This window comes from Sebastes fasciatus, chromosome 14 (assembly GCF_043250625.1).
Source record: "Sebastes fasciatus isolate fSebFas1 chromosome 14, fSebFas1.pri, whole genome shotgun sequence".
Taxonomy (NCBI): Eukaryota; Metazoa; Chordata; class Actinopteri; order Perciformes; family Sebastidae; genus Sebastes; species Sebastes fasciatus.
The window spans coordinates 17309235-17336846 of NC_133808.1; the positions used below are offsets into that span (position 1 = coordinate 17309235).

At 39.5% G+C, this 27612-nt stretch overlaps 2 protein-coding genes across 6 annotated transcripts in view; both read right to left on the reverse strand.

Annotated features, from left to right (window-relative positions):
* Positions 1–22753, reverse strand: part of myo3b (myosin IIIB) — a 76921-nt gene extending 54168 nt beyond the window's left edge. Inside the window, exons 1-10 of one of the 4 annotated variants that reach the window (XM_074659336.1) lie at positions 22595–22753; positions 22234–22270; positions 15853–16036; positions 14573–14593; positions 13769–13903; positions 10756–10860; positions 10391–10490; positions 9673–9749; positions 8814–8959; positions 2052–2117 (exon numbers count right to left, since the gene is read on the reverse strand). In XM_074659336.1, coding sequence (XP_074515437.1) covers positions 2052–2117; positions 8814–8959; positions 9673–9749; positions 10391–10490; positions 10756–10860; positions 13769–13903; positions 14573–14593; positions 15853–16036; positions 22234–22270; positions 22595–22661 — 938 coding nt within the window. In that variant the 5' untranslated portion in view covers positions 22662–22753. Of the gene's footprint in view, positions 1–2051; positions 2118–8813; positions 8960–9672; positions 9750–10390; positions 10491–10755; positions 10861–12316; positions 12452–13768; positions 13904–14572; positions 14594–15852; positions 16037–22233; positions 22271–22594 lie in introns of those variants that run through there. The other 3 variants (XM_074659337.1, XM_074659339.1, XM_074659338.1) reach the window with 3 other exon arrangements.
* Positions 22754–25252: 2499 nt separating this feature from the next.
* Positions 25253–27612, reverse strand: part of ubr3 (ubiquitin protein ligase E3 component n-recognin 3) — a 45781-nt gene continuing 43421 nt past the window's right edge. For both annotated transcript variants that reach the window (XM_074659342.1, XM_074659340.1), the window contains one exon: positions 25253–27240. In XM_074659342.1, the coding sequence (XP_074515443.1) occupies positions 27123–27240 (118 nt within the window). In that variant the 3' untranslated portion in view covers positions 25253–27122. The remainder of the gene's footprint in view (positions 27241–27612) is intronic.

Below are 27612 nucleotides of genomic sequence, written 5' to 3' on the forward strand. Positions count from 1 at the left end.
TAAAAGACTTTAAATCCCCACCTGAATGCAACGATGCATCCATCAACAATCCACATTCGTACTGTTCAATTACTTGTCCAGCTAAAGACTCTGAATGTGTGTGAGCACTAACAACAACAACAACTGCAGAAAGAGGCGAGATAGGAGAAAAAACAGCAATCTAATTCCTACCACCTAATCTACACTGGGATTCTGTTTCTTTTATCAGTTTGTTCAGCTCTGAAAGTTAATTCCATGAATTCATTAGCGTCAGGACATTAAGCAGAGGTTGCTGCTATTAGCAGGGCTGTGCTGCCGGGATGCTGAACAGCAGGCCACTTTGTCACAGAAGTCAGCTCTCTGGCTGCACAAGTGCAGACACTGGTGATGGATTTATTATCCCAAAACCCCCCAACCCACCTCGGTCTCCCCTACACACACACACACACAGGCGTGACAGGGCTGAAAAGGCTTCACAAACAGCCTGCAAAGCTTGATAACATTGTCCAGCCTCCACATTGAACTCTGCTGGGCTTTGTTCAGGGAGATTATTTCTGATATTATATCACACAATCCATTAATACAGATTACAGAGTTGCAAACCACAAATGAAAACCACTGCAATTACACCTGTAAAAAGTATAAAATCTAATATCACTACAATGTGTGTTGGCTGGTTTAAAGGGTAATACGCCTCGACCCTGTCTTGAGCAATCAATAATTCAAGTGACACGAAAAACCAACAACAGGCCTTCAAGGCAGATGGTATGTTTGTGTTTTCAATTACTCCTTTTCAGTTAATGCATTTCAATGCAAACCTCCAACATAAATGTTAGCTGGAAAGCACACAAATAACTCTCCGCACAAATTGAATTTTATTTTCTCATTACGGTTCGGCCTCACACACCTCTGCTCCGCGCGGTACATATTAAGGTTGTATATTCTGAGCAACCATTACAAGCCACCCCTGACATTATTAGCTTTGCACAGAGGAGGAAATGATAAGTTATCTGGGCCTCAGATGGAACTGATAACTCAGGTGAATTAGTTTGTTCCTCTGCGGCAGATTTACACAAATGAAAGTCAATGAACAGAAAGACAAGAGGGTTGATAGAATCTGGCCATAAAATATCAATTTCAATTCCCTCCATGTTTACATGCACTTTCCCACCTGCTGACAATGTACTAAAGCTAATGTTCAGCTGTTCCTGATAACATTATCTCCATGTACGTTTTATCATTTTGTTTTGAACAAATGCTACTGTATAAAAACATATTTTTTAACTGGCTTATGATATTTTCAATAGTAGCTACTCAGTAACATGAGTGCATACAGCATCAACAGCAGGTGTTCAACATTACTTTCAGTCATAAATTCAAATGCCTACTGTTAAATCTTCAACAGATTTAACAGTATGTTGATGTTGTAAATGATTTACAGGTTGCATTTATATGTACAGTTGAAGTTAACTTTTCTTATTTTATGTTTGATATACTTTTAAATGTGGTTCATGGTTATTATTTATAATAATTCATTTTCCTGTGACATTTACAGTTCAAAATTTAAAGTTTTTTTTTTAAAGGTCAAATATCCTGCCCCAGGCATATATTATGGTGATTCTTTTTTTAGTAATTTTATATTCACAGGCAGATGCATAACAGTTAACTTGAATTTACCTCATGAACATACAGTATGTTGAAAGACTGTACATTATGCTGTAAATACAAATGCAGATCTTTCCTCCTACCCAAGCCCTAAACCATCTCACTACCCCTGCCGTTGCACCAGACATCTCTTACCAAATCATTATTTATTTACTAAACCAAACCAAGTCTTAATTAGCTAAATTTGAGGGATTCTCACAAAAAAAAGTCTATTTATATTGAATGAATGAATAAATAAATAAATAAATAAATATCAGCCAACATATTGTTATTCTAAAAAATCTGAAACAGCCTCAGTTCTTCAGAATAGGTCTGGGTCTTTTTGGAACATTAGGTGTTGCTGTGTGCCATTTCTTGGAAAATAACTGAGGACAAATGTTGACAGGTTGAGGTTAGAGGACACTTACTGGCCGATGAAATGGCAAAAACTTCTGCACCACTGCTCTGGATGTCGTAATGTAGGGGAGGGATTTCTGAAACAAAAATCACACAGATACAATGTCAACATAATATTTGAACAACTGAACTAAACATTTAAATGAGACCATGATCATCGCTGAAAATTAAAGAGTTTGAGCACGTCTCCCGAGTTAGCTGACAAATGATCGCTGGCAGGCAGAGTGTGACCGTCAAGACTCCTGTGAGAGTTTTTTGGTCCGAGGACGAGCTGGTCGGGGTCCAGGTCTGTGGCAGCCACAGAAAAAGTGACAAATGATAACAGCTCCTCCACTGTCTGGCAGCAAGCATCTGCCATTGGGAGCCAAAAGTTATGGGAGCTAGTTATACCTCTGTCAGCAGCATTTACGGAGGCCATCTATAATGAGGCTAACACTTTTCAAGTGTGCACGATGACAGGAGACGGGTCTGTACGAGGAGCCAAGGCTGGACGGGCCTGAGTACAGTCATCAGCTGGAGGCTGAGCCTTTTGTCACTGTCAGGCAAACAGTGACAGACCTGGTCGAGACATTTATTAACTGTACTAATTAGTTCACACGTGTTGTTTCATAAGGCTGACAGACAGGTAAAATATGAAATATGAAGCGTAAAAATGGAGAAAAAAAAACATGAATTTGGTTCATTTTGTTTATCACAAACAAACCACAGGAGCTGCATATTAAATGACAACATACTTAACATCTTTTTTCTCTTTTTCTTGGAAGGGAGTCGAGGATGCTGTGGTACAAAATCTGTCATTTTCTGCAGCACTAAGTTAGTCGAGTCTTTGATAAGGATTCAGACAGGCAATCCTTTCCAAAGTGCAGATCAAAGCCAGTAACTGACTGCTTCAATGCAACCTCTAATATGAGCCTGAAGACACGTTCTCGCCTTGATGTTGTACCATACTGCTGCTTATACATTAGAAAGTCAATATAGCAGCATACTGCTGATAACACTGTCAAGTGCGCGCATTGTGCTTAGCAAATTCAGGCAGTTTTTTTCTTTCAGTATTTGTGAGAGTGCTGGCTCATATTGTAAACACAAATGGCTTATTCAAATCTAGGTCCAGGCAGAGCTTGTACTGTCAGACGTTCGTCAGAGTGGATTGAGGCAAAATCACAGAGGTGTCAACGGCACTTGACGGCTGTAACTAAGCCACGAAGGAAGACAAAAATCAGGGCAATGCAATATCCGAATACTTCATATGCAGAATTTATAATTCCTCAATTTCCCATATGTAGTAAAACATTGTTATTTTTCATTCAAGAGACTCTTCAGTGCTACACCGGAGTTCTCCAAAACGCTTGTGAAACTGAGGTAACATGAGCTGCAGAGTGCAAAACCGTGGTACCGCCAGCCGCCGTTGCTCCTAAAGTAGTGTTATTATGGTAAGGATGGCCTCTGAACGAGGCCAACGGCGTTACCACGGTTTTGCACTCGGCGGCACTCATTACCGCAGTCTTGTAAAGGGAGGAGTGAGCGGAGGGACACTCAGTTGGTTGCAATCTGCAACCACACCACTAGGTGCCGCCAAATACTACACACTGTACCTAACTAACTGCTAACCTTTATTCAATATTGTCGGTGCTCACTTACTTAAAATCTATCCATACAGCTCTAATGAAAACACACATTAAATAAACCCTGTAAAGGTTTTGAATCATTATAATCATCATAATCGAGATATAAAAATCTTTCTTTGCCAGATCTCCACAGTTTCAAAAGTCCACTTCACAAGACAACACTAAGGTGATTAAATTACCAAAACAAGGCAGCAATGTTGGGCCGTAATAAAAGGATAATAAATACTCTGAATCTATCTTAAAGTGACCTTGCATAACCTTCTCGGTGATGACATTTGGGTAGAATAAGAGGTGAACAGTAAAATGCTTCAAATACATCAAAACTGCACTAAAGAATCATAATAACTGATGAAAGATTCATGTATTCCCTTGGTTGTTGGCCTGTTTTCAGTAAAAAGAGGGAACTAGTGTCTCAAAGAAGAAACACAGTGGCCTTTATGCAGGCTCAACAGAGAATGACTACTACGGTTCAAAATAAAGACTTATTCAGCGAATAGACCACCCACTTAAAATTTCAGCTCATCCATCACCGCAGCAGAGCGCCAGCACTTCTTAACGCATACATGCATGAACATGCAGAACTACTGCTACATTTATCATGTCTTTGGTGGCCACATCGCCAAATGCTGCAGTCCTGGACACCACACAGAGCAGTACGACAACATAATCAAAGACAGAGATGTTAAAGCCTTTACTCATGATTTGCAAATCATCCAACCAGCCAATGATCTCTCTCAGGGGTCAAGACTGCATCAGCATCTGATAATCTGTGACATTAAGGTGTATTGTTACGTCACTCTATCCAAACATACTTTTTTAATACATAAAATGGAAATGTAGAAAATCAAAGCCATGTGAATGCTTTTAAAAAAATGGCTGGTTTTCACAATAACAATGAGCAATGTGTTGAGAGAAACACTGGCAGGCTTCACAGTTTCCACATCAGCATTATTTCTGACATTCTTGTGTGACAGACTGAAAAACCAACGAGTTATCAATCGTAATCATCCAGAAGTAAAGCATTTCACTGATTTCACAGATTTTTTTTGCCAAAGGCTCGCAGAGAAAGGATGTACAAATACATGCTAGCAGCACGGCTCTTTAGTTGGCATTGCCAGTTGATCGGTTCACCACTTATTATATAAGCAGTCTATGGTCCTGACCGAAATATCTCAAAAACATTGGATGGATCGCCATGAAATGTTGTATAGACATTTATGGTCCCCAGAGGATGAATCCCATTGATTCTGGTCATACCCTGACTTGTTGACATTTGTCTTTTTGAGTGAAATGTTCTGTCAACTACTGGATGGATTGTAATGAAATTTGGTCCAGATATTCATGAATTGTAATAATACTGGATATTTCTAGGGCTGCCCCCTCTTAGTCGATTAATCGGTTGTTTTGGTCTTCGACTAAAGAGGATTTCTTTAGTTGATTAGTCATTTGTTAAGCTTTTTCATGCTGAATGACTTATTTCCAAGAAATTTATGAGCACATCTCTGGTAAACACAATATTTAAAGTAGTGCTTTTGTGTGATTCTTTGTAGTTTCATAGATCTGTTGATAAAATCAACTAATCGATTAATCAACAAAAGTGTATGAGTGTAAGTAAACTATGATTTTTTTTTGGTTGAGGACAAACCCTAGGGATTTAGCAAACTAGAATTGCCGCCTTGCAGTTGTATGCCTCCGCATTGCAGTTTACATCCCTGTCTGTCCAAAATGTCATCATTTCACATTTCTTTCCTGATAGACATTTGTGTGTAAATAATTAGCATATGAATTATTGAGCTATGGCCAAAAACGTGTTTTGTGAGATCGCAGTGACATTGACCTTTGACCACCAAAATCTAATCAGTTCATCCTTTAGTCCAAGTGGATGTTTGTGCCAAATTTGAAGTAATTCCCTCCAGGCGTTCCTGAGATATCACATTCACAAGAATGGGACAGATGGACGTACACACAGATGGACAGACAACCTGACAACATAATGCTCTGGCCATAACATAAAAATAATTTGTTAAATACTTTGGTTTATGACCAAATACCTGCAAAACTAATGACAGCATCAGCCTCAGCTGTAGTTTTTGTTTAGTGCTGATAGCAAGAGTTAGCATGCCAACACTTTAAACTAAAATGGAAAACATGGTAAACATTATACCCGCTAAACATTAACATGTCACCTTAGCCTATAGGAGCTGCTGGCATGGCAGTAGACTCCTAGTACTATTGATGGATAAAAGATTTTTGAACAACAGCTTTTGCCAGGAGAGGATTTAAAAATACAAGTCAAGTGAAATGCAAACAAATCTGCAGTTATTATATGTCTATAGTTCAGTAATGCATGGATTTAACATACCATTCAACACAAAGAAGAGACATAACTTTAGTTCACTCCAAACTTGATTTTTCACCTCTTGAAAAGATTTCATTCTGTGTCAGAAACACCAGAAACTGCACTGATATCCCTCACCCTTGGCTGTTCTGCTCCACAGATTTTAACTCGGGCTTTTCCACGAAGAGCTGTCTCATACCAGCACACTGGTGTGGATTTCTCTCCCTGAGTCTCATGATTTGATTAGCCTTTGTTGCCTTTGACAAGCCATCATTTACTTCTGTCTTCTATCTCGTTCGTGGTCTCCGCTCAGACAGATACACGTACTGTTAAATATGTGGCTAATATCTACAGGGATCTGGACGAATAAACACAACCTTGGACGTCTTTGCCAATCGCCTCTAACCTTTACAACGCATTTTACACACACTTTGGTTTGACTTTACATGGACACTCAAGGCCTGTACAGCATAGAGAGAATTGGCGCAAGCAATTAACCTTCCCGCATATTAAATATCACAGACCACCTTTGTCTTGAGTATCTGTAATTAATTTTGCAGTTGATGATTTTACAACTTTACCCTCTGACATGCTCCGTTACCTTCATTCATGGTCACCATGGACATCACATATCTGTCATACGCGCTGTAACACGCTCAATTACTTTTAATCATAACAAAGAGCAAATTCAGAAAAGCCTTGGATTCAACTTAAAATTAAAACAACTGAAGCTACAAAAAAAATAGAGGCATGATCTACCTGAGATTTTAACTTATGCATGGATCGGCAGTATGTCACAGCTCATCAAGTATCAGATATTTCTGAAGCACAAACAGACCACGCACCAAGGTGACCCTAATTCATGGAGCTCATCAGCGTCCCCTCTGACAGATATCAGAGCTCCTCTTATCGTTTATAGCTTGCTGGGGCGAGAAGCATATCCACCTGTGCAGGTTTCCCATAGCCCAACCAACACAGTGCCATAATGTCTATCTGCTGCGAGCCCCTGTAGTCAAAGTGGTGATAGCACTGAGTTTATTTGGTCGTCATGAGGAAATCTTTAGCTTGACAATTTGAAAGTGTAAAGCAAAAGCTTACAGTGGTTTTCTCAGGAAAAAGAAAGAAAAGAAGGTGAAATAGTATCATGATATATACTGTAACATTAATCAGAACTGGGTTGAATTTTTCTTGTATATTTAATATCCTCTTTATATAATATCTTATATATTTCTTTTTTATTATCTACATATGTTTCAGAGAGGAGGAATGCTAAGGTGGGAGATACCCACAAGATTAACTACATGACAGTGAACCCCTAAGAGCCTGGAAACACATTACTGTGTGCAAGTGTAAAATATCAGAATGATGAAAATGCTTATTGCATGTTTTAGTGCTTGTACGGTTTCATAAAACATGTACTACCCAAGGACAATACTTCCGAAAAGGCTCCTCTGGTAATGGTTTATGACGTATTAAATAGGGAGAAAAAATTGTAGAACTTTGCAATGATCAAAACCTGTGAAGATGAATCTCTCTGATTTCATCATGAATCACTCTCACCGCCTGCTAAAAGCCCAAAGGTGAAACACATTTCCCTATTTAGAAAGTAATTCATACAGGAGTCATAATTTACACCACGTTTCCTCGTGATTTCGTCTGCCGAGCAGCAGTGATGGGAAAATATATTTGAGATAAATGACATGTTAACAGAATCATTTCATGGTTCAACACATTTACTGTGATTTATACCACAACCGCCAAGCCTTTAAGGTCCCCATTCATAGCAAAAGGGCAAAATATCTATTTTGATTGGAGACAGAGACGGAGGAATGTCAGTTAAAGATACATGTCCAAATCTATCAACATCCTAGTTATCCCCAAAGTCAAAGAGTCTTGAGATCTGCAGTAATGAAATAGGATTGGACACTGACATGGGGAATGCATATGCCCCCTCTTATTATAGCATGCTGTTTGATAAGGATATGTGCTTGCTACTTGACAGAAACCACTTATCCAGTTCCAGGTTGCTCTTTTATAATTTTTCCAAACATACAACCCCTAAGCTACATCTACTCCACCAAAAAAAGGTGATGTGTTATGAGGTGAACATCTGAGAAAAACCTGAATTAGTAGCATTCATTTTTCCCGAGCAGCCCTTGCTCTTGTAATTATCTTAAATTCTGGTTGAATTTGGTGCTGATGAAATGCTGCGTTAGCTCCATAATTCCTGCCACACAAACCGTCCATGTTCCTCCTCTGGCTTGGCAGGGAGGAGATAACATTGTGACGGGGAGGAGGTGACAGCCTCATCTCAATGTGAATGGAGCTAATCACCAATGCAAATTGCAATCAGAAGGGCATATCTCTACCTAACTGAGAGATAATTGCACGATTGTGCTGATAACAAAAGGTCAACCGCGTGTAGCCACTAAGCTCTCAAATGATCATCAGACGCACACCGTCTCCAGCAGTGAATATTTTTACAGATTGAATCACTGCATTAATTTTAAGGCCAAACACTACTACATTTTGATGATGGAAGATTTTAAACACTGGTTATTCAGCAGATGCTGCCTTTCAGATAGGAAACATTAAAATGCAATAGCAACAGGAAACATCAAACCACAAATATCCAGCTTTTCTAACTTTCAATTTCAATTGACAAGAAAGCCACTGTTATTTTTTTTCATCACCTCTACTGTCAAATTCAGTTTGCCATTGTCCTCCTAACATAATGGAGAGCCATATGTGAGTGTCCTTGTGTGGGCAGCCTCCAGCTGTGTGGTAGGAGCGCCCTCTAGTGGACTCACCGCGGGATCTTGAAGAGGGCTTTGACTGGATGCATCTCAGCCAGCGGGGGATCTCCGTCTGCCAGCTCGATGGCTGTGATGCCGAGCGACCATACATCACAGCGGGCATCGTAGGAGTAGTCATACTGCTGTTCACAGGCTATGACCTGGCAATACAACACAACAGTGACCTTCTGAACAGCTCATTTAGACTGTTAATGAGTCCTAAAATCCTATGTGTTTTTCCTCAAAACACATAGGGGATTAATTCACTTTTTTAAATCTTGTAATAAGGCATTTAAAGCACTATCAATATCACCTTGGAGAAATTCAGTAATAAGTTAAAGAACATTATGTTCAAAAGGATCATAAAGCTGAATTTTACTCCCTTGTTATAGCACTCTCCTACTTACTGCCTAAAATCTGGCACAGTTACAAACATCTATATTTATGGACTATTTAAACACTGAAAGGTAGGTCAGTTCAGTTGCCGGTGGTATGAGCCTCTCCTTTCTACAGTCAATAATTATAACTGACACTACATTTTACAGCTGAGTTTATTCTAATTGCCCCCGAGGTCCCTCCCTAGCAGCCCAATCACTGCACCTCATTTCTGCCAAAGAGTAAGCCGAGGGGCCACAGACTCCCAGCTATTAACCTTGAGGCGACCTCAAGAGCTGCACCGTGGAGGGGAATACACAATGACACAGGGGAGAGTCACACAGAAATAACTGAGCCTCTCTCCCTCTCTCTTTGTGGCACATATAAGAGACTGCTCATTTAAAATGTTCAATTAGGCACTGAAACATGTGTGCTATTATTTCACTGCTGCATTATTATAGATGAACATGTGTGTGTTAACTGAAGCGTAGACTCTGACCTCAGGAGCCATCCAAAAAGGAGTCCCGACTGATGTGTTCCTCCGCAATCGTGCACTGGTCAGCTGAGCTGAAACACCTAAAAAAATTAATTAAAAAAATGGCATTCAATCATTTTTTATAATAATTATGATTTACATATTAGTATGTTTATCAGTGTAAATGTTAAAAATAAAAATACAATTTAAGACTAAATTAATCAATAAATCCTGGCATATAATTTAGTGTGGCAACCTGCCAAGCAGTAATAATAATGGGCTATAATCATTTCAAATTATGTAGGACAGATTTTTATCAGCATGAGTCCACTTCATCTCCATGACACAGAGGACATAAACATGCCTAGGGGTGACTCAAAGTCATTTGCCATAACAGCTTTCTTTTAATATGCAAAGGATCAAATAATGCAATTTAAATGAGCAATAATAGCCTTGGGTTAAGGCTACGGTCCATGAAATAAAAAGATGTTATGGTGAGCAAGGGACTAAAGTGTGGAGCACATCAAATGATTTATCCTGTGCTTGTGTTTGCCTTCACAAACAACAGTGCAGGGATGTGCTGCTGACACAAAGATCAGTCAAATACCAAAAATGCCTCATGTATTTGACAATGCATATCAGAGAAAAGATAAAGCCGAGAGACTTTTCTCAGACCTTGATGCATTTGTCTCTTTCCATCAGTCCCTGAATGAGCTAAATTGCCTCTTTCAAAGACCATTACCAAAGTCAACCAGTTTGACTCCTCCCTCAGTTGTCAGGAGGATGTTGTTGCCTTTGACGTCACGATGGATAATTCGGTTGTTGTGCAAATGCTGAAGACCCTTTTAAGTTAGAGGACAGAAAACACAAGGTGCTCAGCATGAATCACCAACACATTATTAGGCATTTGCCATTAGTATAAATTAAAATATGACGAATGTAAAGGTTATGCAGTACAAACTATATAAAAGAACTCCCACAGCTGTTCAGAAGGAGAGACATTCATTACCGTCTGCCACACTTCCCCTGCTGAAAATAAATCCTCAGCACGCTCTCTGCATGTTTGCATCCCACCTCCTCCCTAACATTAGCAGCGGACCATCTTACCAAGAGGGCACTGCATAAGATGTATGCGATAACGGGCTCCTGCAGACCCTGGCTTCGCATGAGCAGGCCTTTGATGAGTTCTGTGACGGAGCCGCCGTTGCACAGCTGGGAGGGAGACAGAGAAACTCCAGTGACTCGTCCATCACTCAACACTCTAGATTATGATTCATGGGGAGAGCTAAACCACACACAAGTCAGAGGAAGCAATGCAGCGTCACATGGCAGCATGAAAGCATCAAACATTCATTTAGGTGGGTTGCTGTGACAAACTGAGGCCCATTTTATAACTACTTAAATATTAAAAAGGTTTCAATTAAGCAACCAAGTTTTAAATATGTTTGGGCTCACAGACACAATATTTGGACAAGCAAGCATAAAGGGTACCCTGTGGAGTTGTCTTGTAAACAAATACAGTTTCCTTTAGTATTACTTTGGGAAAAGCGCAGGTCTATAGCCGGCAAATGATGAGATGTTCCCAGCTGAGGTAAAATATTCTAAAACATTAGTCTCTCCTTGGCATTTTGTTTCACTTGTTTGACTTTCATACACTACACATTTATAACACTACCCTCTGCAGTTGCCAAAATGTATTGCTTTTTTGCTCAAGTAGAGCACAAGATAAACATAAAACAGGAACTCGCTCATCAAAACATTGCTCTATTGGCTGCTATTGGGGGACAAAGGAGGACGGTCTGCAGGACAGATAATAATGCACACAGTGCACTTTCATAGACTAAGCTACTGGAGTTACCCTGCACTATATTCATTTTTAACAGTCTCTCCTGCACTATATTCACTTCTTTTAATAGTCGTGTATCACAGCTGTTACCCTGCACTATATTCAGTTTTAACAGTTTTCTTCATCTCCTTGTATTTTTATATATGGTATATTTGTTTGTATTTTGTACTACTAACTTTTTTACTAACATGTTTTGCTCTATGGAAATGTGATGCTGGAAACTTGAATTTCCCTCAGGATCAATAAAGCTACTATCTATCTATCTAATAATCAGACTGAATTACCATTTTGTTTTACCTCATTCATTTGTTTTTCTAAGTGGAAAACAACACAATATTGAAGACGTGCAGCTTTGTTTTTTAATTGAACCTATTTATACAGGTAACCTCATTGAGACAGCAGGTCTCCATCTCAATAGAGACCTGATTACAACACAAAGTTACAGACAGACAGGACATTCATACAAAGACACAAATAGAACACAAATCATACAAATGATATAGAAGAATAACAAAGTTGTAGTGTACTAAACTATGAAGAAGAACAAGAGCTGAACCCCCACAGAGCCTCTCAAGGTGATCATCATACTGGACAGCCAACAGCAGGTTATTTAGCTTAGCTTAGCACAAAGACTGGAAACAGCTAGTCTGGCTCTGTATGAATGTAGTTAGCTACATCAAACCGTTTGGTAACAATTTGTAATAGTCAGATGTGTTTTTCACTCACGCAACAGTTCACTTCTCTTCAAGTTGAAAGCTTCCTCTGATTAATTCATCATAAACGCACTTCATTGATACTCGGCTGAAAAAAACTAAAACTCACCAAAACCTTCTTGGTTAGTCGATTCACCGTTCCAACTATCACCACCTCTGGTTTGGTCAAAATAAGCCCTTAATTCACCGAGTTAGATGTGAAAAAGATGCCCAGCTCTGCACATGTTTTTCCCGCTCTCTCTCTCTGAGCAGCAGCTGAGGCTGACCTTTGACCTTTGAACTCAGTGGAAAGCCATACAGAGCGCAGTGGTGCCCTGTGTGAAAGGCCCAGAGGCAGACTATTACATTAGCTTCTCTTCTATGTAATCTCTCCATCTATGTAATGTTTATAGATATTTTACAAACAATTACTTAAAGCAGGAGTCAGCAACCTGCGTCTCTGTAGCCCCTCTCCAGTGGCTCCCTGTGGATTTATAAAAATGGAAATGAATAACTGTTTTTTGTTTACATTTTCATTTTTATTTATCATTGTTGTAGGTCTGTGGTACGACGGTACAACGGAGTATTAGGGCCACATTGAGGAAAAAAATTAATCTGAGATTTCGAGAATAAAGTCACAATATTACGAGAAAAAAGTCATAGGTTCAGGAGAAAAAAAGTCATAATATGAGAATAAAGTCATAATATTATATGTTATTGAAATGAGAAAGTTTGTGACCCGACAGCCATGTTGAGATCAGTTGAGGAAATACCAAGCACCGCCCACCAGCCAGTGCAAACTTTCTCATTTTACAGCTAAACAGTACACTACAAGATGTTTCTGAAAACATTTGAGGCAACAAATAGGTATTACAGTAACAGAATTTTGTTTCATATTTGATCAGCGCTGCCTAGTTTGACCGGAGTTTGTCAGTGGTTGAGAGCTGCCTCCGTTGAATGAACAGCCAATAGGAACGCTCTTTCTCTGAAATGACCTGTGATTGGCCAAAGTCTCCCGTCACAGGCTACATCTTTTAAAGCCTGAAAACAGAGCCATGAGGAGGTGCAGAAGTCTAGTTTTCTCTCAGAGCACCTGAATTACAATATTCTGAAAGGTTATTATGGATTTTTTGCCCAATGATGCCAAAAACATTCTGCCTACTGCAGGTTTAATTATTGAGCTTTAGAGGTGCAGAGCCAGGGTAGCAGTTTTCCCGTTTCCAGTCTTTATGCTAAGCTAAGCCAATTGGCTGCTGGCCAGGGCAATGATGCATATGGGGAAACCAGTAAACTGTGATCTACCTATCTGTAGGGCAGTGGTTCTGAAAGTGGGGGTCCTTGATTTCTACTATAATTCCCACAAGTAAGTACCACAATAACAGAATATATGACTATTTTGGTCATAGTAACACTTTCTGTAATAAAACATCTAAAAGCAAAAATCCTATCAGATGGGGGACCCTGGGACAAAATCTTATCAAATGGTTTAATTTGTATCAGTTTAGAGGTCCTTGGCGTAAAAAAGTTTGTGAACCACTGATCAAGGGACTGCACTGATACAGAGACATTAAGAAGATCTCACCTCAAGGACCAGCCAAAGTTGTCCACCTGATAAGTTGTCTGACTTGTAGAACATGCCGAAAAACTTCACCACATTAGGGTGGTTGGACAGGGACCTCAAGATGTTGTATTCTGCCTCAATTTCCTCGTCCACATCCTTTAAACGGCAACAGAAAACGGGCAACGTTGGAACATAGAATTGCAAATTACATGGGGAAATGTAATACAAATAACATTTATGCCTAAATATTTCAGGTTGTATTTTGAAATAGGTTGACTATAATTAGACTACAGAAAGGGTTATAAAGTCAGTAACAAAGGGACGGGACGGACCCGGGTGCTAAACTATTTCTAGAAGTGCTTTTCTATCAAAGTAAATCTCAGAGGAAGAGAAGAGCACCAGTCAGAGAGGCAGAATTTCTCTTCCTGGATGTCTGAGTGATAGTGTCAGCAGTCTAATCAGGGAGAGGGATGAGGGAGGAGGCAGCTTCATCTTCACGGCCATCAGGGGGAGCATCATTGTGGATAGCGCTGCCAGGATGGGGATTGTTCCATTGACACAATCACCGGCACGCCTCAGACCAAGTCTCACCAGCACAATACGGTGCCAATGCAGAGGCTACAGCGGTCTTATCACACAGACAAATGAACGCATATATACAGAGAGGATACAGCCAACGCAGCAGCTACACTTTCTGGTGAGGGTGTGTTAGACTTAACATGACAGGAAATAAATGAAAAGGGGAGACGTTGATATATATCACTAGAGCAAGTACAAGTACAACTGCATCAAGATGGAGAGGAGGAAAAAGTACTGGCAACTTACTCGGTTTGAATGGCTCGCATGCTGAGACAAGTCACATAGTTATAAAGAAAAACACAATGGTTTTAGTCTTTGCTTTTTTTTATTCTGTCACAATATTATGAGTTCTTGCAGTCATGACAAAACTGTCAAAATGAATGGTTGTGTGGTACTCAACTAACACTTATGGTGGGGAGGCACACAGGGATGTCAGATTCGTGTTTAGCCAGTAAAACAGTACATACTCAGTCTTACAACTGTCCATCAAGTTTTCAATTAAATTAAGTAAGTAAGCTGTTTTATTATTGTTATACTTTTTTTTTTCATATAACATGTATTTATATAGGATAGTTTGGCTGAGTAAGGCTCAATTAAAGCAGTTACAGGTAAGTAAATATAAACAGTCACAAAGCGAGGTGAGAAGTTTTTAGATTTTTAGGTGACTTTGCACCCCAGAAGGTGTCTTATGTTTCCCCGTTGCCTCAAGTACAACAATAATGCACTTTAAATTAAACCAGTGGTTCCCAACCCGGGGGTCAGAACCCTCCGAGGGGGTCACAATATAAATCCAATCGTTCAGGGGACAATTAACAAGATAGTAAAGCAGGAAACTAAGAGTCTGTCATTCAAGCGTCTCTGTAAAGCTATACTTATGCACAGCTGTGCTTTGAAATAAATGCAAACGTCAGCATGCTATTGCATGTTTAGCATGTTCATCGTCTTAGTTTAGGGTGTTGCACCATGGATATCAATTCTATGACAAAAACTATCCAATTTGTTGATATATTTTGGACCAAAGTGGTGGACATGCATAGAGCCACACCACTAACACGGATAAAAATATTGCTACACAAAATTATATTTATTTTTTACAGATATTCCTCTAATCTTTGCTTGTGGTGTTAAAAATTAATCAAATAAAACTGGGGAAGAAAATCCTTTTTTAGTTGTTTTGGTCATACAACCCTTGAGGATGAGCCGCAAGTAGTCAATTTGAGGGGCTACAAGCCAAAAACGGTTGGAAACCACTGCATTGAATGACTGAGTGAATGAGTTTCTGGATACTCTGGTGGATTATATACATTAAATACCACTTTATATTAATGCTCTTTATAAAGAGGCCCTATCTGGTTCTGCAGCATCCATAGAGTCAGCTGTTCAAACAGCTTTTGAGGTCTGCAAGGTGATGGTTATTATGCCGTCGAAGTGTAAGATGCAGTTTATCCAAATCCACTTTTTTTCGTATGAAACTGAAAATAGACAACATTCAGTAGCCAAAAGGTTCCACAGTAAACATGACTTACATTGATCGGGTCCAGCACTTTCACTGCTGCCTGACTCCCATCCTTCTTGCTGGTCACTCTGTAGACTTTCCCATACGTTCCTTTACCGATGGTCTCCACTATATCCCAGTTACTTGATGGATCGCCAAGGTTCTCCATGCCTATCATGCTCGACTTATAAGGATACAGTCCATACAGTGTCCCCCTAGAAGGTATAGAGATGAAACAACTTAGAAAATATAGAATACTTTCATATCAATGACAAAGCCAAAATGAAAAATTAATTCTTGCTTGAAATACATCTGTAGTGAAGTGGAAACTTAATAGAAATGAGAAAGATAATGTTAATCCCTTTCTAATACCTAATAAAGTACTTGTCCTACAAAGAGAAAGTCTGTGAATAACTTAACAGTTGAGCCTCAGCAGACAAGACAGACTTTTACACTGTTGCAGCAAGACAGAAAACACTTTGTCTCCCAGTTAACATCACAGAGAATCAAGCAAGTAATTAAAATGAAAACACGTGAACTGTGTGGAGCTTTGTATGTATAGCACAGGAGCAGTACATTTATTCCCAAAGGCCTTCTCATTCAGCTCAGTGACTACATCCGCCAAGGGAGCCACTTAACGGGTTTAAAGCAGGAGAAATCAAAGCAAAAACAAAGCAGACAGCTGTAGGTGGAGATGACAGTACTCTACTTACATGGCAAGTGTTATTTTCTTCTGACTCACCGGGGCTGAGAAGAATTACACCTAAAGAGTCTCTTGTGATCATAATATAACAGCACCAATAGCAACAGCAGCAATTGCTTCCTCAAGAGGACGGGCAACAAGTGGCATTTCAGGGAGACACTGAATTAGCCCTCTCCACAGGGACCTCGTCACTGCCCACTAAGAAGTGCAATCTCCTCAAGATCAATTGGATTGGACAGAGATTACCTTGACAAGTGGCGTCCTGAATGAGCGGTGAACCGGCACCAACACTGTTTTGTGAAATGAATCATTATGTAAAGTGTTTTATGAAGTGATTTACATTATATATTATAAGGACTAATGATCAACAGCGATGCATGAACCCTATATAAATCATCCTTTAAGTCTACAAGTGATGTTTCTGTGATCAAATACGACACGTAAAGACCAACGATGCAAAGCATTAAGTGTCAAAACAGCTGAGACAGAATACCATGATGGATTAGGAACTGATATTGCCATGTTGGGTTACATGCATCCTATTTTTTCAAAATGACACATATTCCAGATTAGCATGATGGAGAGGAATGTTTGTATACGAGCTCACGACTGCTCCACTTGTCATAAACGTGTTATGCATCACAGAGACTGTGTGTGACCCTGAGGGAGGGAAGTCAGCAGATTGATGTGGAAAAAAAAAACATGAATGATGTTCAACCCTCAGGAGCTGTGGCATCTCACACGTGAGGACAGATTTATGAATTGTTGTGCATGCAGGTTGAGCAATGGGTAGATATTAGATGGACATGCAGCTATTCTGTGGGGATGTTCAAACATGCAGCACTGATCTCCTTCACCGTGTCCTTCAGGGAGACACTTGTGATATAGCCAAAGTGCCTTTTGTAATTGTGCAGTTTTTATGACACACATGTAAATAACAATTACACAAGGCAACTACTGAATCACTTAGCTACAAGTGTGGTTCCATCTTCAGTCTAATAATCCATCATTGATTGTTTTGAAGTTAATCATCCATCTTAAACTGCCTGTGAATAATGCATCACGCCTGCCTTATTAATCAACGAGATCCAAACCTGTTTACTTGCCGTTTATAACTGTTGTTCTGTTTTGTAACATGTGTCTAACCTGCTCTGCGTCTACACCATCACCAGTCACCTGTTACCAAGACACATTCAACAATTTTTGAAACAGACGGCTCATATTCCTCTACGGCAGCTTCTTGTCTCTAATGACCGGCTGCATCAGACACCTGCTCTAAAATATCAACCTTTTCCTGCGACTTATAAACAGAAGTTGAAGCCTCAGATGTGCTGCTGCAGATCATATTAATGTTTTTAGTGAATTAGTGTTAATACTGTATAAGCATCTTGTTCTGAAAGAGCTTTAAAAAAAAGTAAAAAGTACAAGTTGTTAAAGCAAAACACAACAATTAGACTTTAACGTCATATTGTGTATCAGTCAAGCATCACTTTAGGTTACACAGCACAAATAAACTCACCTACTGTTTGAACATCAATCATAAAAGGAGACATTTACATTTATAGCGAGAGTCTGCAACCATCACACACACATAAAGAACCAATGTGGTCATCTGCATCTATTCATTATTCAAAATGCCTTTTCAAAGATCAATAAACCTCAGATCATAAAGCCAAAAGTCACACATACCTGTCTCTGTGAAAGTGTTTGTCTCTCCCTCTCACCAAAACGCTCCAGTCTAATTCATGCTAATCCATAGGGATTAATAATTCACTAGTAATCTGCAACCTGATCTGCAGCACTGTTAAATATTCAGGTGGCAGATGTATCCACTCATAATGGTGGCTGATATGAAGCCTCTCAGGTTGCACACACAGGTTACCAGGAAGTTCATGCTGGTTGCTAGGTCACATGACTGCTGTCTGTCTCCCCCTTCTTTCTACATAATGTGCTTTACACATCCAGTTTCTACTTCATATGACAGTTTCTTGTAAACCAGTGACAACAATGTAATAAGCATCTGAGCAGACACTGTATACCAGTGCAAGCTATAGTGGGTATGTTGTGGGTAGTTTAGGACAATCTGTCCATAAAGACAAATATAAGTCCAGAACTTCAATGTTTAGACTCATTGTAGGAGTTTATAATACTATAATAATCTGGCGTCCTAAACAATATATCTATATAACATAGCCTTCATGCTGAGTGACAGTAACTACAAAACAAGACATTATTCCACATGAATAACACTGGATGTTGCTGTTGCCATGAGTTTAAAGCCCCGGGGATCTAATGGAGCGGAAGACATTCACAGCAGCCGGAGAGAGCTTTAACATTGGCAGAACTTGCTTCCGAAAAGCTAAAATTTCCATACATGTTTTAAATTTTTTTCTATCATGTCCCCTTTGGAAGCCAAATAGATTTCAAGCCTTCCCACCCTAAAGGGCCTCCTTGGTGCATAAATAATTTATGCACATGTTACAATGCTGGGGAAAGTAGTAACAAAATGAGTTAAGTTGAATTTTAACATTAGCATCTGTTGTGCAAATAAAACAATGTTTTTTTACACACCGAAGGCTGTCCTGCTATATATTGATAGTGAACTACAGCAGTGGTGCCAAATGTGTAGGTCAAGACCCCCTTAAGGGGTCCCAAGATAAATCTGAGTGGGTCGCAAGATGATTAACAAGATGAAAGCAGAACATTTTATAATATGTATAAAATATTTCTGCAGCACAAAGTTAGATTTATTTTATAAAATTTTGTCCAATCCATAGACTGTTCAAGAAGTGGACGTAGTCACTGTGATGTCACCCATTGGTTTCTGGACTGCCATTATGAAGCCTCAAGTTCTGCATTTTGCATGTTGTTTTTTTGCAACCAGAAGTGACACAAGAGGGTGGAGCAAAGAACAACCGAACGCTGAATAAGACATTTGTAGGCGACCAAAATGTTACAGTTAACTTTCATGAACTGAAAACACACTGTGAAAGGGTTAAAGTTGTTGAAAAGATGAAAACACGGAAAACTCCCAGACTAGACAACGCAGTGGTAGCGAACTGTCAATCACAGGGAAGCCACGCACTAAAGCATACCCTGCTTTATGGTCTATTTGACTCTAAATGGGACCATAATTTACTAAATGAACATCATGCTGTATTGAAGAAGACTTGTAACTAGCGATTGAGATCATAAACTCATGTTTACGATGTTTACTGAGGTAATAAATCAAGAGAGAAGTAGGGTCATTTTCTCATAGACTTCTATACAATCAGACTTCTTTTTGCAACCAGAGGAGTCGCCCCCTGCTGGCTATTAGAAAGAATGTAAGTTTAAGGCAATTCAGCATTGGCTTCACTTTACAGAACCGGTGGTTGCCGCCCGGTCTCTAAATCTTGTTGATTACTGGATAATTTTTTCTCCTCTAGACCTTTAAAAAGAATCTGAATTGACTATTAATCTTTGGTCAACCTGGTTATAATCTGTAGACATACGCAAGCTGTGAAGACGGGTAGTAAGATGACATAGCATTATTTGAAGGGTTCACAAAAAAAAATTGGGAACCTTTAACATTGAGAGCAAGACAGGCTTATTCATTTTTTTCTTGACTTCCGTATCACTGACGCATTTGCTACCTTGAGTCTTTCCAAATAAATCAGTTTCCCTCAACTTTATTTCCCATCCACTAATATATTTTCTGTCTTATTGTCACAAAGCAAAGAGAAATGCTGTTCTTTTAAATGGACTGGAGACACATCACTGCTGCTTTAGAACAGGACACCACTGGTCCTAGATGGCAGCGCTCAGGTTACCCTTTGTTTACCATACTGTCAGCATACCTGAAAAAGGGACATCGTATCTAATGATTGAGAGCTTCTCTGTGACAGTGAGTTTAAATCATCAAACTACACATCAAAAACACTGGAATTTAAGTAAAACTGGGATATGTGTTGCTTTGTGATGATAGTAAATGCAGATGCTTCTCATGCTAAATATTATGCCCCCCAACATTTGCATTTACGGTGCATTTGCATAATTCGCAGTTTCAGTGATGGTTGGAGGTGGTACCAGCTTTAGATGATGTGAACAGCTGCAGCACAGGGACCTTCTTTGTCACCAGAAACAGTGCAAAGTAAAAGTGAGTAATCTAATTTTCTGCTTCCATCAAACTCAATCACAATCCCACCCTCTCCAGTAAAGCCTTGCGGGAACTCCACTTGGTAAACCCCTTGGTAAATCTGTGGTGAGAAAAAAAACTCTGGACTATAATCCCTTTTAAGGGGATATGAAGAGGCTTTGCAGTAAACCTCCAGTAGCCACGAGTCAGGCCGAAAGCACTGTGCCCTTGTTCTCACCCTGGACGACCAAAGCCTCATACGACAACAAACAAAAAAAATTTTTTTGGTAGTGTAAATCCCCTATAAACTCAGCAGTCCACCCGCATGATTAATAATCTCTAAGTGACAAGTTTGGATACACAAAACATCAACCTAATTAACAAGAAGCCAACATCATCATTAAAATAATCAATCTAAAAACCTGAACCACTGTCAGAAAATAAAATCACAAATATCACAGCTGTTTCAGCAGCGGCTGTGATATGATGCGGTGCAATACGGTGCAGCGCAATACTGTTTGTGTAAATGCAACAACTATAACTTAAGTTTGCACAAGCTGAATAAAATTCTAAAAATTATTGATCAGCAAACTGTTGCACTATTCCTACAAAATTGAGAATTATATCTCCATGTGTCGGTATGTTAAGATTGCTTTGGCTCAGGTTTTATAACAGGGTTTCAAAGTGCAAAACTCTCAATAAAAAGAGCCAAATAACTTAATATTCTTACCTCTAAATACATAATAAAACACTACATAAGATCCTCAGTCCTCGAAATACAGCCACCTAATATTAGCTTAACAGATCACTGAATCACTGCAATAGATTCCCCTTATTTTAACAACAATATCCTGGTGATTTCAAGATCATTTTGATTATTGTCAAAATGTTGCAGTGTATTGAGTGTCTGTTACAGTCATGTAACTTGTGGTTTATTATTATATGTTTTCCAGCATTACATCACCACTGTACTTTCTGGATTTTAGATGATTAAACCTGCAGCTGATTGAAATATTTAATGTCTGATGTCTCAAAAAAGAACTAACTGTATTTGATATCAAACAGAAAGATTGCAAACCGTTTTGATGAGAATTAGTTTATGTTTGACATTATTTAATAAGCAACATTTTATTTTGAAATGAACAATTATCTAAATTCACTGATAAACCAACAGAATGTTGTGATGCTGTTAATGTATTATAATATTTGATACAGATGTTTTCATTTTGTGTGCTACCTGAAATTTTGAGTATTAGCCTACCGACTCACATTTTGTTAGTCCAAGTTTTGCAAATGAAATGAAACTGAGCCAAAGCAATAAAAATAACATCATAAGTGTGTGAACCTCTAGACCAAATGTGACTTTGTATGCATTGTGTATGTTTTTGTTCCATTATTCCTCTTTTCAGTTTTATAACTGACTGCTTGGTGATGTTTTTAAAAGCTGGATTTGCTACACAAAGCTGTCAATGAACACCACTGTGCAGTATGCACAGTATTTCACAATGTAAAGCAGTGAAGTTGCACCATAAGTACAGTAATCCAGACAAGCATGTTCTGCAGACCTACTGATGAGGAAACATGAGTCCTACCTTGAGTTTGCAGCCACCGTATTTCCATCTCTGAAATCTGCAAAACAGGTGAAAGTGTATCAGACATCAGCTGATTACTGCTCAGTCTTACATCCATCTCTGTGCATCTGGGTCAACACACCCTCTATAGACAGTTTCACACAAACTTCACTGTTACTGGCTTTGACTAACAATTCCTTACATGCAGCTTACCGTCCATAGCAACATATCCGAACTGATTTCCCTGTTTACTCAGCGAAGGGTTTTTAATTATTAACAGTATAGACATCTGAGCATGTTGTTCTGCAGACCGGAAGCTCTTAGCTGACCAATATCAACCTCAATAGTCTATTCATGCTCTGTGAGGCGGCAGTATACATACCTGGACAGGAGGTAAATGAGGAAGTGTCCAGTGATGCTCGCTGCAGAGCTGCCTCTAACACCCGCATCTCTCAGCATGAAATTTGTTGCACATTCTTGGTGGTTTTACCCGGATAAAATTTCTCCACTGGTCCATACTAGAATGTTTTTCTTTTAGCCTAATTGGCAGAAAAGGGAGGCTTTGTGCAGCTGTTGGTCATGAACCAGAGGGCCTCCCCTTTGTTTATGAAACTTCAACCCAATTATCCTCAAAATGCTCAGTCACATGGCAACCAAGTTTCTTTCTGTTACTCTGAAAAGGGCTGCGGAGTCACTAGTCGGATAAACAGTAAATACGGAAATCACCAATACAGCCTACCTGTGAGCAGAGGTGGGACCAAGTCATTGTACTGCAAGTCACAAGTAAGTCCCAAGTCTTTGCACTCAAGTCCCAAGTCGAGACTGAAATGTCCCTAGTCAAGAATGACATTCCCGAATCAAGTCCCAAGTTAAGACAGGCAAGTCCCAAGTCAAGTTTCAAGTCAAGACAGGCAAGTCCCAAATCAAGTTTCAAGTCAAGACAGGCAAGTCCCAAGTCATGAATGACAAGTCCCGAATCAAGTCCCAAGTCAAGACAGGCAAGTCCCAAGTCAGGTTTCAAGTCAAGACAGGCAAGTCCCAAGTCATGAATGACAAGTCCCGAGTCAAGTCCCAAGTCAAGAATGACAAGTCCCAAGTCAAGTCCCAAGTCAAGACAGGCAAGTCCCAAGTCATGAATGACATGTCCCGAGTCAAGTCCCAAGTCATGAATGACATGTCCCGAGTCAAGTCCCAAGTCAAGAATGACAAGTCCCGAGTCAAGTCCCAAGTCAAGACAGGCAAGTCCCAAGTCAAGACAGGCAAGTCCCAAGTCATGAATGACAAGTCAAGACAGGCAAGTCCCAAGTCATGAATGACAAGTCCCGAATCAAGTCCCAAGTCAAGACAGGCAAGTCCCAAGTCAGGTTTCAAGTCAAGACAGGCAAGTCCCAAGTCATGAATGACAAGTCCCGAGTCAAGTCCCGAGTCAAGTCCCAAGTCAAGAATGACAAGTCCCAAGTCAAGACAGGCAAGTCCCAAGTCATGAATGACAAGTCCCGAATCAAGTCCCAAGTCAAGACAGGCAAGTCCCAAGTCAGGTTTCAAGTCAAGACAGGCAAGTCCCAAGTCATGAATGACAAGTCCCGAGTCAAGTCCCAAGTCAAGAATGACAAGTCCCAAGTCAAGACAGGCAAGTCCCAAGTCAAGTCCCAAGTCAAGACAGGCAAGTCCCAAGTCATGAATGACAAGTCCCGAGTCAAGTCCCAAGTCAAGAATGACAAGTCCCGAGTCAAGTCCCAAGTCAAGACAGGCAAGTCCCAAGTCAAGACAGGCAAGTCCCAAGTCATGAATGACAAGTCCCGAGTCAAGTCCCAAGTCAAGAATGACAAGTCCCGAGTCAAGTCCCAAGTCAAGACAGGCAAGTCCCAAGTCAGGTTTCAAGTCAAGACAGGCAAGTCCCAAGTCATGAATGACAAGTCCCGAGTCAAGTCACAAGTCAAGAATGACAAGTCCCAAGTCAAGACAGGCAAGTCCCAAGTCATGAATGACAAGTCCCGAGTCAAGTCCCAAGTCAAGACAGGCAAGTCCCAAGTCAGGTTTCAAGTCAAGAAAGGCAAGTCCCCAGTCAATTCCCAAGTCAAGAATGACAAGTCTCAAGTCAAGTACCAAGTCAAGTTCCGAGTCCTTAACTTTGAATTTTGAGTCCTGAACAAGTCGTAATGTGCGCTTCACAAAATGTAGTGCCAACAGAGTAATAATATATTAAATTTACAAAAATCATGAATTACATTTTTGTACTTATTTGTTAAAACAAGTACGACAAAACTTCATCATAAAAAACAATCTGGGGAATAAAGGCTTACTGGGAATGAATAGCATTAACGTTAGTTGATTCAGGCACACTGATTTGTGGCACACTTTAAAATAATATACTTTTTAATCTTTGAGCTTGGGGGAAGGTATCAAATATTTTCAAGTCAAAAGGCTCATGTCCAAGTGAAGTCACGATGTTAAAGTCCAAGTCGAGTTGCACTGATGCATCTGCTCATTTTGAAAACATTTAGCAGCTTTTCGCACAAACTGTATTCTTGTATAAAGTCACATTATTCATTCAAAAAGGTCACAGCAGGATTTGTCTGTGGAGGTTATGATCTGATGTGCTCAAGTGAACTGAGACCCCTGGTGGACACAGTTCGGAGGTGGATGTCTGAATCCTACCAGCAGCCACATTTCCTGACTACAGCTCACATCAGTGGATTGAGACCAGAGAAAGGTCATTACAGAAAGTAATATTTGAGCTTTATGGGTCTGAGACGATAGCAGTGGCATGAAATCTTCTTTTTCATTTTGTCTGTCTAGCACTCATGTCAGTCAGATTTCTTGAAAATTACTTCAATGACACCTGCTAGAAATGATTCTTCATGGTTATGTGCAGATCCGGCAGGAGCACAGGATGATGAGAGGTTTGATATTTGACAAAGGCAACTATGACATTGCAAGAATACTTTGACATAACTGATACTGCTCTCACACGGTGTACAGAAGGTCATTTAATGTAGTGCTCAAAAAGTGGCAACAGAAAACAAAAAAAGGACACAAATCAGTGTGTTTATATTTTATTCACATATGTTACATTTTGCATTAAATGTCCAAGTCATACTTTCTGGTCAAACTCAGAAAGTTTGAGTCAGCACCTACAGTAATGTACTGTATTCTCTCTTCATTCATACAGGAGAACACACAAGAGCTTTCAGTTACAATTTACACCCATTATTCATTGGCTATTTGGTTGCGGTCATTTACAAAGTGGGTACTGCGAAAAATAAAGAAGAGAGGAGAAACTCAGTAAACAGAAAAGCAGCATGCATGAATTCGAGAGGAAGGTTTTTTCAAGTGTTAACTTAAAGATTCCTCGATGCAGCACAACGTGGCCCAGCATTTCAAAACCAGCCGTCACTGATGTCAGCAGTGTGCTGTTTATCACTCGAAAAAATTAATCTTGCAGGCACGACTGGATACGTTTCCTCTCTTCCAGGAAAAAAAAAAAGATGATAATCAGAAAATTAAGTAGCTAAGACACTTAAATAATGGTGGCTTAAAGGATGTCATGCACAGTGTATAACAGATACTCAAGTCTGATAATCTTGTTATGTTGGAATGCAACTATAAATCACACCTAGATGATGCATGAGTAAGGGATAGTCATCACGATAAACGCTCTTGTACTGCAGTTAGGACTCGACAATCAAAAGCATAAAAGGGAAAAAACTTTTTTTTGACAGCACAGACAGATGAAGAGTATTGACATTTTCTTCTCAAAAGCAACTTACTTTTCATTGAGTTTTATATCTTGAGAAAACTTTGACAGAACCAATATAATATTTCTGCTCTCGTACGGTGTTCAGTTTTGCAAGTGCAGCAGGACACCATATCTGTGCAATGACATTTCCTTAAAAATGTATGCTACTTAAATTCTGTGTTTGACTTTTTGTGGAGCGATGACAATGAATCTTAAGATGATTCATTGACCGGTTGTAGCTTCAGCTGTGTTAAGAGTTGGCATTAGAGTTTCTTCTTCAGAACCAGCCAGAAACAAAAAAGCGCTATGCGATGGGGCAGGACTACAAGATCTGTAGTGAGCGTAATGAGGTGACCGCATACCTCCTTAAACATTAATGTCAGTTTAAGTCAACATTCCCAGCCATCTTCCATAAACTCAAAAGCACAACCTTAGAAAAAAAAGATCTTCACAAAAGTTAAAATTACTTACTTAAACAATGAGCAGCAGCATTTATTTAAATATCTAAAACGTATCTTAAACAGCAAAAACAAAAGAAATTCCTGAGGATGGATTGCAACTAGACCCATAAAAAGAGCCTTTGCTTTGTTTGCAAAAAAACTCTTAGTGTTGATGGGTGGACTTGTCCTGCCTACCCTCACATGTCAGCAGACAATGAGTGCACATTGCAATAACATCGCTACACTCATCAGGAGCTTGAAACTCATGCCGGCCCAGCAGAGCACATTTCGATAAATAAAAAGGGATATGCATTAACATCGTCGTAAATGGTGCAAAAAGTAATCAAACTTTGCAGGGACATTCAGCACTTGATATATATAGTTTTTTAACCCCAATAAATACGACAGGCTTCAAAAGCCTGTTCCACACCAATTGAATTTCTGGGCAAAGTTGTGCTTTTTACTTTGATCTTACTTCCGAATTCAGATTTTCCCTGTTGAAAACCACACAATAAACCACTTAAACACACACACGTGTTAATCTTTAGGCATGATTGTACACCAAACTTCACATAAACCAAGGCTGTGGCAGCAATACCCTCACTGGGATGTTTCTTTTTAAATCACGTTAAGAGTTCCCAAATATTTTGATCGAGGCAGACACATAAGCCAGAAAAAAAAAACCATCTTCTCCGTCATGGGTTGCTGTTTTCAGTGGACTTTGGAAGATCTTAGAGTCCGTTATAGTGAGGCCCCCAACGCTTATTGATGTGATCAAAGGTGTGTGAAACCCACTGTTGCTCCAACACTCGATACCTCTCTTCACATAAGAAGAGAGGCTTGCCGCGGCTGGAGAAAAGGCAGAGGGGAATACAAGTGTAAGAGCTGGGGGTTTTTTCTCTGCAGCAACAAGTATTGAAAAAAAGAACTGTGTCCCGATTTCATCCCAGATCCTAATTATAACAAGGTTTTGAGAATGTTATGTGTTTGTACTTGAAATAAAAAAATGTCTGTATGCATACAAAAGAAAACATGATGTTATGATAAGTTATTCTTGTGTGCTGTTGATATACACTATTGTCCCACAATGCAATGCACAAAGAAACTGGAGGAGCTGTTCACAACAGGAAAAGTTAAAACAAATAGCAGATTTTGTAATTATGCTTCGTCTTTGTGAAGTTTAAATGACAGTGACGTTCCAAAACTCCCCATTTAAAATCT